At 50.0% G+C, this 13,419-nt stretch overlaps 5 protein-coding genes across 5 annotated transcripts; 3 read left to right on the forward strand and 2 right to left on the reverse strand.

Annotated features, from left to right (window-relative positions):
* Window positions 1-930: 930 nt before the first annotated feature.
* Window positions 931-2,751, reverse strand: N7519_005660 (C2H2 zinc finger protein; the record flags this gene model as incomplete). Its single annotated transcript, XM_057292436.1, has 1 exon — window positions 931-2,751. The coding sequence occupies one exon, from the start codon at window positions 2,749-2,751 to the stop codon at window positions 931-933; it is 1,821 nt and encodes a 606-aa protein (XP_057147247.1).
* A 2,501-nt stretch (window positions 2,752-5,252) lies between these two features.
* N7519_005661 (uncharacterized protein) lies at window positions 5,253-5,514 on the forward strand (the record flags this gene model as incomplete). Its single annotated transcript, XM_057292437.1, has 2 exons — window positions 5,253-5,267; window positions 5,323-5,514. The coding sequence occupies 2 exons, from the start codon at window positions 5,253-5,255 to the stop codon at window positions 5,512-5,514; spliced, it is 207 nt and encodes a 68-aa protein (XP_057147248.1).
* Window positions 5,515-5,928: 414 nt separating this feature from the next.
* Window positions 5,929-6,237, forward strand: N7519_005662 (uncharacterized protein; the record flags this gene model as incomplete). The annotated part of the gene is made up of 1 exon (XM_057292438.1): window positions 5,929-6,237. The coding sequence occupies one exon, from the start codon at window positions 5,929-5,931 to the stop codon at window positions 6,235-6,237; it is 309 nt and encodes a 102-aa protein (XP_057147249.1).
* A 1,773-nt stretch (window positions 6,238-8,010) lies between these two features.
* Window positions 8,011-9,579, forward strand: N7519_005663 (uncharacterized protein; the record flags this gene model as incomplete). The annotated part of the gene is made up of 3 exons (XM_057292439.1): window positions 8,011-8,107; window positions 8,178-8,488; window positions 8,542-9,579. The coding sequence occupies 3 exons, from the start codon at window positions 8,011-8,013 to the stop codon at window positions 9,577-9,579; spliced, it is 1,446 nt and encodes a 481-aa protein (XP_057147250.1).
* A 714-nt stretch (window positions 9,580-10,293) lies between these two features.
* Window positions 10,294-13,040, reverse strand: N7519_005664 (condensin subunit BRN1; the record flags this gene model as incomplete). The annotated part of the gene is made up of 3 exons (XM_057292440.1): window positions 12,928-13,040; window positions 12,311-12,878; window positions 10,294-12,255 (listed from the first exon to the last, which is right to left on the reverse strand). The coding sequence occupies exons 1-3, from the start codon at window positions 12,999-13,001 to the stop codon at window positions 10,294-10,296; spliced, it is 2,604 nt and encodes an 867-aa protein (XP_057147251.1). The 5' UTR covers window positions 13,002-13,040.
* Window positions 13,041-13,419: the final 379 nt, after the last annotated feature.

A 13,419-nucleotide genomic window follows, 5' to 3' on the forward strand; every position in this document is an offset into this window, starting at 1 on the left:
ATTTTTCCGTTACGCCCCTGCAACAGGGCGGTACAGAGACTATTGCTTGAGTGTCGCCGCCGATCATATCGATGCAGGATACAGTGTGGTGATCTAGTTCCCTTCTTTCATTTGTTTTCTTTTTCTCTTGTCCCCAGAACGTCTGAGATGGATGGAGTTCGGAATGTTTCTATATTGTACTGGTTGCTCGCGAGTTTCGGTCTTGGTTAGCTATTTTTGCTTTCTTTTTGTTTTGAACAAGCCGCTGAGATCACGGAAGAAAGGTTCAAGCACGCACTAGGTTAGTATTGTGAGCTACTAACAAGAAGCTATTCACACTGGCGCTACTCCGTTGCACATCCATGGATCATAAGGGAAGTGTCCCCACGAGGAAACGTCTACATATCAACGATCGTACCAATTCATCTGACAAGTTCAAGAGTATATTATCACTAAGTCGGGAATAGCAGCATTACGAATAAGAACTCCAAATCCAGCGTAACATGCACATATCCAAACACAATCACATGATTCCATCTTTAGTATGGAATCGACAACAGGACACAAGGGGTCCAGGTCGGACCATTTTTGTTTGACACGCCAAACTCCGTTGGCTGTCCAAAAAAAGAAGGGGTGAAAAAAGGACACTTTGCAGCGCACTCCAGGTATGAATAAAGTAGGCTAGAACGGAAAAGTTCCCCGGGCTGGTATCAGTCCGGGGTAAAGGGGGTAGAAAAAAAGAAAGGAAAAGAATAATGGGGCATAGAAAACACCAATGCCGGCGGCTGTCGGTGTGGTGATCATGAGGGCATCAAGGTTGACCCTCGAAGGAGGATGGGATAATCAAGGCGTATGGACAAAGGAGAAGGAGGGGAGGGCATAAAGATCAGTTCACGTGGCTGACGGTCAGCCATATCGTACACGCTAGGCAGAACCACACCCAATAACGTATTAACGCGGTGGTCCGGAATTATTCAAGTTTACTTCCACCGGAGCCGGGGGTACTGAGTTGGACGACGCAATGTGCGCCCGCAAAGCGGCAACTTCAGTGCGCAATCCTGTCAACTCATCGTGCATTGTGCGCACGTACGCCCAAAGCTTATCGACTTGGCTAGCCTCACTGGAATTGGTATCTGGCCCATCGAATCCTTTGTGATGAGATAGACTGTGGGTACTGGAGTGGCTGTGTGAAGGAGTGTGCTTGGTTGCGGCTTGCATGCCAAATCGAGCATCCGGGGAGGTCATACCGGGCGGCGGAGGCAGCTGGGGCGCACCTGGCTGTGGCAGGGGCAAACCTAGTGTAGGCGGTGCGTGGTTCGAAGATTGGTTCGCTCGCCCGAAAGAGGACTGCGGGTGTGGCAAGGACTGTCCCATACCGGGGGAGTGTGCGCGATGTGGCGGTGCACTATCATGTTGCGACGAAAGAGCATTCGGGGACAGGGGCTTAGGGCTGTCACTAATATTGTTGGAAGGGAAGATAGACGAGCTCGAGGTAAGTCCCGCAGGGGGGAAAGTCATGTGTGCAGACTGCGACGCTGATGTTGACGCGCCTGATCCACCATGATTGGCAGGGGGTGGGAAAAGGTGTCCGGGACGACCGGCGGCAATTGGCGGGTAGGTGTTTGACTGGCGTGAGTGAATTGAATCAGATCGAGCAACTGTATCTGCCTCGTGTTTGCGGATGCTCGGCATGGTCATTCGTCGCTCGTCTTCTTCGTCCATGCGCTCAGGCTCTGCTGTGTACATCAACCCATCCATGTCGTCCGGTCCCCCGGTCGTACCATCCCCATACTCGTCGTCTGCCGCGAAGCTGCCCATACTCGAGCGTCGACCCGCACAGCCTCCCTGTCCTTTATTATGCCGAGCGAGCGCATCACCTCGGGCAAAGCGGCGTCCGCATTTAGGGCAGATGTGTGGTCGCTCCCCAGTATGCAGCTTTGCATGGCGCTTTAAATCGTGTAGTCTTCGGAAACGTGACTGGCAGGTTTGACAAACGAAAGGCTTTTCTTGACTGTGTGTGAGCAGATGACTCTTGAGATTATGTTGCCGCGTAAATTCTGTCGCGCAGTATGGGCAGCGGTGTTTCTTCGCGGATGGAGAACGGGGACTGCCTCGGTTGTAGCCTGCATGCGGTAGGCTCAGTCCGCGACGTGGATCGTTAATATTGCCCGTGGGCATTGGATATGAGAATGATTTGCCATCGTGGTCGATCTCGGAGTCATCGCGCGACCGTCGATCCCCATCCTGAGAAGCGGATTCCTCGATGGGACCAGGGCTAGCTACCGTCGAGGTATGCATTAGTGAGTTGTGGTGATGATCGTTTGATCCGTACGGGTCCGACGGCGAGTCGGTCGCGTGCGAGTCGATTTGCATATTCTCGGGGGATGCATGGACTGAAGGGTCATGAATCGGGGCACCTGGCGACTTTTCGCTTGCACCCAGGGCCTCCCGGGCCACCTGCGAACTGTTTCGTTCCGCGTCCTTTTCATGCTCCGGCCGATCCGCCGGTACTGATGTTGGGCTGGTCATCGGAGGAAGTTGATCTCGCGATCGCGAGACGTGTAGGCCGGCGCTGGCAATCGAGCTCAGGCTTTCGGGTTTGGGGGATTTAAACAAAGAGAGGGGTTCAGAGGTAGTAATAGAGTTTCCAGATATGGAGTTGGATACGGCGATGGGCTCGTTGTTTGACATCAATGTCGCCATGGAGAAGGAAGGTTTCGCGCCAGCCTCGAAGGGTGGACGAGCAAAGGCGACAGCTACTTTGGATGTCATGTTAGAACAATGTAAGGAGGATGAGGGGAATGGAACCTGACTAACTTTCATCCACCGGGATATATCAAAGATGTCAAGCAGACGAGGTTGGGGGGGAAAGAGAGCGAAGACCAGGGCGTGTGGGGCGTTTCTCACGAGTGTGGCGCAAGCTGACGAGTGGTTTCAGCTTCAAATCTGTCGAGATCCACCTGAATGATCCCAGGGGCTCAGGCCTTTAAAATAACGATCGGGGGAATGAGTGGATGAGATTCAATGGTCATCTGAAGTTTGGAACGGTTGCAGGAACAAAATAAGACAAAGAGATGGAAGTATCTGAGTGGTGAAGATCGGAAAGTGGATGGTAATGAACGAGTTTCATACCATTTTCCACCATTTACCGTTAAGATTCAAGGCAAAAAAAATTAAAAAAAACCACAAAGAGAGTGAATGTGAACAGAAACCGGGCAGGGGATGATATGTTTGGTGGGGACTGGAGAGTCGAGGCTCTGGAGAAATGAACCCTGAGGCAGACAAGTACTGAGTACTTGGTAGTCAACTACAAATACTATGCATTAACAAGTACACAGTACCTGATTAGGTTTGAGGCTGTGTAGACCGCTAACACTTTTGTGGCTGGCTCGTGGGGGCACTTCCTGCGGCTGACCTTCTCTTCAAGAGTACACGTTGCCTAAGATTTTACATTTCACTTACAAAAGCCCTATGAATGATCTACCTAGGGACATCTTGATGAGGCTTATGGACTATAAACAATATGATATGTTCAAACCGTTTCTTCGTTACCGTGGTCTTAGTATAGAGTCAATAGGAGTGATGTCACTCCGGGGACGCATAATATATTGTATACAATACATTCCAATTTCAATTTACTTGAACGCCTGATCGTTGGAGGCCTGTACTAGATCGAGTGGAGACGGTATTGAGGGATTTCTGCGGGTGTTCTTCGCCATCCGATGTACTCCGTACCTGCTGGGTAGTACATACACGCGGACTCTATTACGGGTAATATACTGACTCATTGGATGAAATTTACCTAGGTAGGTAGTCGTTAATTACATTACTAACATGCCTCATTGTCCAAGAGAATCAATACAAGGAACTAATTTGCTGCGCCATGTTTTAGACAGCATACTTATAAAGTTGTACGTTTTAGGCGTGGCTCGGGGGATCGACCTCCGCGCAGAGCCCCAACGGTACCATCCATGCTGGTGCTAAATACCATACTATCTATATACCTCTATGAACATTCACAGCACACAATTCTCTTTGAGCAATGACTGTAAGGTAGATTTCCAAATCATAAAGCACATTACATTCATGAAGGAACGTGATGGAGTGCCTCGGGGCCCTCCTAGGCTGTCCAACCCTCTACGGTTGCTTACTCCACTCCCAAAAATAGCCTGTGGCTGATACTCATAACTCCCTATATATTACTCTAGACGCCTGCATGAAACGCAAACCTTCATAGCAGCTCTCGCAGATAAATTGGAATGTTTGTGTGACCCACGTACTGGAGATTGATATTCCACCCAGTGGTGGCGTTGATACTCTCCATAATGCATTGACTATGTCGGAATCTCAATCAGGCATCTTCTATAGCAACTGCATTGGAGATATGTCCTCACACAAATTATCAGTGTTCCCTTCATGGAATAGATGTCATCATGCACCCGCTCAAGTCTCTCCGCTGAGAGCTTTATGATTGTCAATGTAGACCAAAATAGCAGGTGGCATTCTTTGATATTATCTTCCTTTTGAGCCAGTCAATTTTATTAGAATATCCATCGATATGTTACAAACGGAGTGCAGAGGCTGCCAAAATTAGCAACGGATAATATCTTCTTACCCTATGGAAGCTCAGCATCCTACTATTACAGTACTTCCGAAAATCAGTCTCACCATCTACACTCCTTGATGGATTATCGAACTCCAAGGCCAATATCGACTATGATTTATGAAAGGTAGTTCCGGAAGAGTAATTTTCCTGTAAATTTGGAATGTGCCCCAATCGACACCCTTCATGTCATATTACGTATGCGCAAGGCACAGCTACATGACCTCGCAGTCCAGGTCAAACCCACCAATGGAAACACAGTTGCTGCATGGCCACGGTCTCCTCGGGCAACACACCCCTCCAGCCTCGTCCCTCCTCTCCGCCCTCGGATCTCTACAGTTAACATCTTGTTTTACTTCTCCAAGCGCCAACGTTGTTGTCCTTGTGTCCATCAATGGACCCAATTATTATTCTCTCGTCCATTGGCCGCGTATATAGGTACGCCGTGACAGCGATTTTCACTTACCCTTCTTGGGAAGTTCTCACTCTCCATCACCTCCGCCAGGACTATGGCAGCCTGCGCCCGAAGTTCAGAAGGTTACAGGCATTAGTACTTATAATAATATTTCCGGACGCGGAGCAAATCTTGGATCGAGTTGAAAAGCATGTGCTCGGTGCCAAAACAGACGAGGTAATGGTATTACAAACATCAACATCGGAAGATTTCACAATGCTGGCTGTTGATGTAAGTTTAGAATATCAACCAGTCAATCGCGAAGAGATTCTTAAGGTATTCATAGGCAGCTATTGTGGCGCAGGTTGCCAAGACAGCCTTAGCACTGGAAGAGCTTTATAGGTGGACTGCAGAAGCAGCATTTGTACTCACCTTAGCAGCTGGAGGTCTGTCGGGTTGTTATGCTTGCTTAGTGCAACAAAGAATGCGCATTCATTTCGCCCCTGACGACGTTAAGGACTTCTTCACTGCAGCTTAGAAGAAATTTACGTCCTCGAGAAATATCTTCACCCATTGACATCGGAAATACGGAACAGCAACTTTGGTGGTCAAAGGACCATCAGATACGAAAGAATAACGGAACTCGAATCGATGACCAAGAAGTTCGGGAACAAAAATAGATGGAAATCTGTTTCTTCTTATTCTATACTCATGGTGAAGACACCCACTCTTCTTTCAAAATATGCACTAGCATAGCATCTTTTGTTATTGGGCTTGGTATCTACTTCGGATGTTTAGCGTTCAGCGAAGGGATTCTCAAAAGCCTCGAGGACGCAATATCGCAATCTTCATCGTCTACATTGTGACTAGCGTTCTCGGTCTCCTAATCTATTACATGCCGTCTATATTAAAGCAATTTGGGTTGTCGCCAGTCCGTCGCTACGCACAAATCATGGCCAACGAATTTGCCAAGAATCCACAGCAGAAAGAAATGGAAGAAACGGTGATTCTTCAAAATTTCCATGTACTACTCAGTACAGAAGAGCGACGAGCCTGTGAGGAGAAACGATCTGGTCACCTCATAGATTGGGACCGAAGTCTTAAAGACATGAATAGACCTCAGGATAATCCTGCGCACATTGTTCCGGTCCAACGGTCGAGCGAAGGCACTAAACATATCGCTGAAGCTTCAATCGATCCGCCCCGCAGAAATGAAGCATCATTGGTCTATATGAAGACAGACAGAGGGACCCAAAAATAGGCATTGCATCATACCTCGGGACCCTTGAGATTTGCCTCGATCTGATGCGGATCTATAAAAATCCATAAAGTGAATATATCCAGATTTAGCTAGATACGGTACCATGGTTCATTGTACCACTAGTGTGCCCATCTGTGTCAATGTAGACGGGATATTAGAAGTCGGGTGGAAGTCGGGAAATACTGTACCAATAAGCCCTGAAATGCGCAAGTGCTTGCGCTCGCCATCAACATGAAACGAGCCATACTTTCCACGATGGTCTTGTGATAAATATCCTGGCGGTATTGCTTGCCCAGTCATGAGCCGCTTCTACAATTCTATACAGAGATTTTTTCAACCGTGGGTACTTTTTGCGAAACAGTTATCATAGGTACAAATCTCTCTCCCGGTGATAGCGAGTAAATAATCGAGTGACGAAGGTGATGACAGCAGTTCCTTTCGAGCTTAGCGCCTTTTTCATCGGCGGTTAAACTGTTCCTTTATCGAGTATCCGATCCTATAGATTCGATGTATGGCTATGATATGATTGACTACAAATTGATTCTTTTTTTTTCCTTCCCTCTATAAAGCCGATATATATTTTGATTGATGGAGAGAAGCTGGGGATAATAAGGGAAGTGATATGGAGTGAAGGATATCAACGAGGTACTTTTTGAAAGACATGCTATGCACACATGTATCTGCAGGCTAAGTGGCGTTCATAGCTGGGCGGCTACGAATCTCAATATCCACTCATACAATATAGAAAATCTCGCACTCATTATTATACCCAGGGCATAGTCTACACCATACCATAGGATCGAAATCTCGAAATGAGAATAGATGATGAAAAGGTAAGTACTCTGTACAATAAGTGAAGGACGACATTCTATGAAAATAAGAAGAGATCATCTCCTAGACAAGCTAGTGTTAATATGCGTGAGCCAGGCACTTTATCACAGTGACTGTGAAGGCAAAAATAGCCTGGTGCACAGACCGTCAGCTTCTTCCCCTCAGGGTGCTTAATCGAGTGATGTGACTGGGCCTGGAATTTGGGTTGAGGTACGGAGTAGTACTTTCATCCATTTAGCATCTTCCCTGTTTCCCTCGGACCTCTCATTCATCTCACACAACTCGAGCGGTTCTGCATTCTGTGTGGTTGGACGATCGGCGGATTAGCGCCGGGCTGGGGGTGATGGAGGTGCATCGTGAGGACCAACACGGCTACTTGATCTCACTGGCCCGTTACTCCACTGTGACAAGCTTGGCTGATCACTCCCGCCGGCCAGTCACACTCCCCTCTCAGTGCCTCGAGGTACAGTGCACTTGCAGCCAGAGGGCTTGACTGGCTTTGGGTCTTCCAATCATGACCCTGGTCGCTGCTGCAAATTCCCCCTCGGCGCTTACTCTGGCCCGACTCAAGTGACGAGAATCCAAAGCCTGCATTTTGGTCCCCCCGCCTCTCGGACCATGCCAGCACTCAAACATTATTGATATTCAAGGTGCCCAGGCCGGTTCCTGCACTCTCTGGTTATCTTCGTTTTTGTTTTTCGCTCTGGATCACCATCTGCTGCTTAATACCCGTGTACGCAGGCTTCGCACACGGTGTCGGTGATTTACTGCAAACCTGATATAGTTCAGCCGTTGTCCTACCACACTTGTGGTCTTTGGTGTATATTCGACTTGATTGAGGGTCGTTTTTCTCCCACCAACCAAACTTGTGGCCGTCAAGTCAAGAGCTGGCTCTCTTGACCTAATTGTTTGATTTATTTGCCTGCATTGCTCATCGATTCAATGGCAGTATCAGACGATAGCCGAGACCACTCTCCTCTGACCTACGAGCCCGTTGTTCCCACGGATCTCACCCGTGCCTCTTATCACAGTGCAATGGGTCCTCCACCACAGCACACTGTGCGAGAGAATCGCAGCGACTCTGATACGAGCAATGCCTCTCTCAAGAGTCCGCGCACTGCTCGTTTCGCCGAAGCCACATCAATTCACTCTCCCATCGATCGCACAGAAGCTGGACGATCACCCTTTCGCCGACCCTCCCAATCCTCAGGCAAGGGGAGATGTTGGAGATGTGGGATTCGGCTACGTGACAGCGAACAATGAACATGCGAATGACCAGGTGCCAATGTCACCTTTCAGACCTGACCTGAAGGTGCCGCAGACAGCCAAGTCATTGAACCCGCTCAGTCCAACTTTCCGCGAGGAGTACATGCTTGAGAAGCAAGAAAAGAAGGCTGAAGTCGAGAATGCCCGGGACCTGGTAAGAAGAACGCCCCACCACGCCAATCAATGCAATTTACTAATTGTCACTAGAGAATCAAACTCCGCGTCCGAATCGCCAAGGTCTTCCTGCGTTTTGTCAACTTCGGCTGCAGTCTGATCGTGTTGTCTCTGATCGCCGTGACATTGACTGTCTTCAACGCAAGCAAGCACCTGCCCACTCGTAACAACCTCCCTGCCTGGGCAGAGGGCACCAACCCATGGGCCCAGTACCTTCTCCTGGCCATGGCTTGCGTTTCCTTAGTCGCCTGTCTATTCGTGTTCTGGGCCTACCGAAAGGGCGGCCACGGACGCGCCGAGAAGGCCGCCGTCTACTACACCAGCTTCTCGCTCGTCTTCTTCGGCTTAAACCTGATTATGTGGATCGTCGGCGCAGCCGTTTACCAGCACTCCAAAGCCACGGGGAACGGCAAGGACATGTGGGGATGGTCCTGCGCGCAGAACACCCGCGAGCAGCTCTACCACAACACCGTCGACTATGCTCTCCTTTGCCGTCTACAAGACTGGGGCCTCGTCTGCGCCATCATCGAAATCGTCATCGAAGTGCTAGTTATTCTGATCTACGCGGTAGTCTTCTACCGCGTTTGGAGTAAGCGCAAGCTGATGAAGTCCATGGACACCCGCGACAACGCCCGTTCAGATCTATACCTCGCCCAGCTGCGCCTGCAATCCGCCCCGAACACCCCCGGCTTCGCAGGCTTCACTTCCTACCCTCCAAAGTCCCCATTCTACGCCGCAGGCCCCGTGGACCCCCACTCGGCCGCCGAGAAGGGCATGGCTCAACCGCAAACTACTCAGTATGCCTCGCCGCGCTCTCCCACCCGCCCTACCCCGTCCTTCCAGCTCCAGCCGCCTCCGATCAAGGTTCAGCAGCCAACCCCGCAGACTGCCCAGGAGGAGTTCGCTCCTCCTTCTCATCACTCGCAGTCACCGCCTCCTCAAAGCCAACGCGAGAGTCCGCCTATGAACAGGGGTAGTGCTCCCGGTGAGCGCACTTACGATGCTGTCCCGATTCCTGGCGCTTATCAGAGTCCCATGGTGCCGGTGTTCCCAGCCCCTGTACGCAAATGAATGGGGACGAGTCCAAGCTTTTCTTTTTCTTTCATTTCTGACTTGGGGTGTTTTGGTTCGATTCCGTTTTCCCTTGTGGGAAACTTTTGAATGAAAGTGCTTGAAAACAATGAAAACACAAAAAAATGTTGAAAATCTGAAAATTACAACTCAGGCCATCGCTTTCGATTGATCTGCTTCAAAATCGGACACTTGTTCGACCTTCTTTTGTTTACCCCCTCCTCGTGGAGTTTAATGTACACCCTGGGACACGCGGAGTTTTGGTGTGAGATACAGATACCTATTTGGACTTTGGTACACTGTCGGTGTATTTACTCTCTTGATATTTGGTTTTTATCCATTAAATGAATATACTGCAATGATACATATAAATGAACAGCTTACCGACTTTCATCGCAGCACCCGTAGATGGAAATTGGCAAGCAGCATTCGACACCAAGGTAGCAAACTGATCCTACCCTGACTTACATTACTGGGATATTGCACGAGAATGGAAATATGTGAAATCGTTTGAATCCATCAAAACAGAAGATGTAATCCGAAGAGGCAAAAAGAACCAAGAGCGCCATTCACTGCGAACAGGAAAAAGCAAAACCACAACGCCGCAAGGATCTACCAAGTCACACCGTCCTGTCCATCAGTCGTGACCAACATGCATATCGTGGTGCTCCTACCCGTGTCAACTGTACATGCAACTAAAATAAAACAAGGCTATCACATTCCTCCTCCCTCTTCGATGATGGCGTGCGTATCCCTACTTACGAAGATCTCTTCCAGGGTAGCCGCATCAGCGCCCATCTTGCTAAGATCACTCTCGAGCACGAGGCCCTGTTCGTTGGCGAGATGCAGAAGACAAATAAACCCGAATGATGTGCTGATATCGCGTAGGGTCTCAGCCGGGTAGACTGCCTTGAGGGAGTTCATGATTTGCGTGAACCGTAGCCGCCCAGTGGTGTCCTTATTAGCGACTGGTTGCTCTGGGCTCTCCGCCTTGGGTGTGGGTGGGACGGGGGCATCCGCTTCGCTCTCAGGTTCGGTTGGCGGCTCACTGGACACAGCTCCTGGTTGTGAAGCTGAGGCGAAGTCCACGGCATCAACCAGGCGCGCGCCCATGCCCTTCCACATCTCCGTTTTGAGGCGCCGGACGTCAACCTTCTTTGCCACTCGTGCATATGCCACGTAGTCTGGTCGTGCACGACGACCACCTTGGGTCACTAATTGTGAGCCGTAGCCGCCAGCACCTGGTCGGCCAGGCGTAGCGCCAACCATGTTCAAGAGTGCGCTGAGTCCAGTTGCACCACCTGCTTCTCCAGCCGATGTGCCTGGAGGCCCGTCTACTGGCGGAGAAAGCATCTCCCGAGCATCTGCGAATGGCAGATTGTCGTCGTCATCGAGATCCATGCCGTTCGGGAAAGCAAGACCATCGTCATCAGCAAAGAAGTTGGCATCATAAGCACCCGCAGCACCTTCCTCGCCGGCGTTTTCTTCTGGCTTGTGATTTGCCCAGAATGCCTCATCCATGTCTCCATTACCAGCCGTCAAGTCCTGCCGACGGCGTTTGCCCAAGATCTTCTTTGATCCCATCTTTGCCTTTGGCTTGAGGAACAACGTGAGTAGGTTGCGGGAGTTAAAATGCTTGTCGTCGGGAAGGAGGTTGCGACCCTTGGTCTTCCACTGCGTCTTGGGTAATGAGACGGCGGAGTTGGAGCTGGCCGGGGTGTAGATCAATTCTGCAACAGCAGGATCCAGAGGGGCAGCAAAATCAATCTCAAAGGGCTCCTTCTCTTTGCGCTGCTTGGGTGCCGATGTAGCGGGCGTTGCATGCTCTTTGATTCTTCGAATCTTCCAGTGTTCTGGGCCAGCCCAATTCTTCTGTAGAGCATTGTCAAAGTAGCTCAGAATGTTTTCGTGGTCGTGACTATTAGTCTGATGGGACATAGAGATGGCGTATGCGTCTTCATCGCCATCCTCGCCCTCGGCATCATTATCTCCATCGTGAGCGACCCGGTGAACATTCAACATTGGTTCCAAGGCGGCTTCTCGAGCCCACACCTCTCCTCCGTCACCAAACCCAGTGTCGCCACTGAGATCAAAGCCGGCTAGGGTAGCATCATCGTCATCAAACCCGACAGCGTTGTCGTCATCGAGCATAATACCAGATGGGTCATCAGGTGCTCGTCCGTCTTCGTCCATCTTGTCTTGCCGCCATTCCTCTGGCGCTTTGAGAAGAGGGAGATCCAACGACCCGCTGGGATCACCCAAGTCAAGGTTTTTGAGCGACGGACAAATATCTTGTTCTTCGAGACGATCCAAATCTGGGAAAAATTGGCTCGCTAGCGTGGCAAGGTCGATCTCTGTGTTATCTTCAAAGGTGTCGCTGGCGGATTTCTGGGTTGGTTTTGTTTGCTCCTCGGTGTCCTGGTCAGGATCCATGGACTCTTGACGGTCATCTTCGGCGGTTTTGGCACTATCATCCACAGCATCGTCGCTGCTGTCGAACACGATTCTTCCGTGGCTATCAATAGCAAGGTGGTTTAGGAGCAAGCCCTTGGCGCCTCCTTCATCGAAGTCTGCTGATGCTTTCTTGAATAGCGGATCCACGGCAAACTCTAGCTCGAACTTCTTCAATTGCAATGATGAGAACGATGGCGCGAGGGTAGCCTCATGGGAGCGTGTCTAGATAGCATTCAGTTAGTCAAATTCCAGACCTCGGACACCGTATAGACCATACCTTTTTCCGCGACTTGCGAGCCTGACCGTCCTCGCCTTCCTCATCCTCGTCACCATCTTCCGCCTCCTCCTCTCCGCGCCCTCTCTTATCACGGCTATCAGCCAGTCCACTCAAAAGTTTCCCTGTCTCAGTTGCGACACTGTCCACACGGCTGGTGTAGATTTTAACACAGCCGTCAAGGGTGCAACTGGCCTTTTGAAAGTTTACACCGTCTCCTTCCTTCAGCAATGACATGTCGTGAAAGTAGTCGATCAATGCAAAGTTCCAGGAGTTATTCGCATTGATTTTGTTATCGGTCGCCATCTTCATCCACTCTTCAAAATTGGCCAGGATAGGCACGCGCTTCATCGGCGTCACTGCACGGCCATTGACATCGCTAGTGCGACTGCGATGACCCGAGCCTCGAGGAGTTGCGGGACTGTCGCTCCCTTCACGATCGTAGGTGTATCGACGGGGTGGCATAGGCGTCTTGACTGCGGCTTTAATCTGACTCATTTGGCGATCATGAAGCGCTTGGCGAGCCTCCATACGCGCTGCCTTTTCGCCCTCATCGTCGTTGAGGGGTATCCTGATATGATTAACTTAATGTCATAACTAGAAGATATCCAGATACTTACTTGACCGGAGAGTTTCTGTGCGGGGTCGAGGTGCCGTTAGAACGACGATGTACCTTGTTTGCGACACGCGGCATGGTTGCGGTTGCCCCCGATAGGGGATGACAATAACAGCGTTGAAACGGAAAGTTCTATGGGGGAGGGGTTGATGTCGACGAAGCAAAACAAATGGGGAAGTCAACAAACATACGGCAGTCCAGCCGCACCAGTGATGCAATCAATATATGTCACGTAATCATGGACGATTGATGCCTGTAATATAAGGTATCAATATCGTACCCAAGCTGGGCTAACCTTTGGTCCATTCTTAAATTGAACTTTCAACCGCCAGTTCTCCAATTTTTGATTCCAACTCCTACTTTTTGGCCATATTATCTGTATCAATTACAGTTATCCTCACTGAGATCGACCCCCCCTAACCTGTTTCTTCAGTACAACAACGATCGGCGGACTAAACGCATTGGCCCACTCCCGAGCTCCGCCACATCTGGGCAG

This window comes from Penicillium mononematosum (genome assembly GCF_028829835.1).
Source record: "Penicillium mononematosum strain IBT 11891 chromosome Unknown utg000003l:1.0-8172316.0:1.0-8177699.0, whole genome shotgun sequence".
Lineage (NCBI taxonomy): Eukaryota > Fungi > Ascomycota > Eurotiomycetes > Eurotiales > Aspergillaceae > Penicillium > Penicillium mononematosum.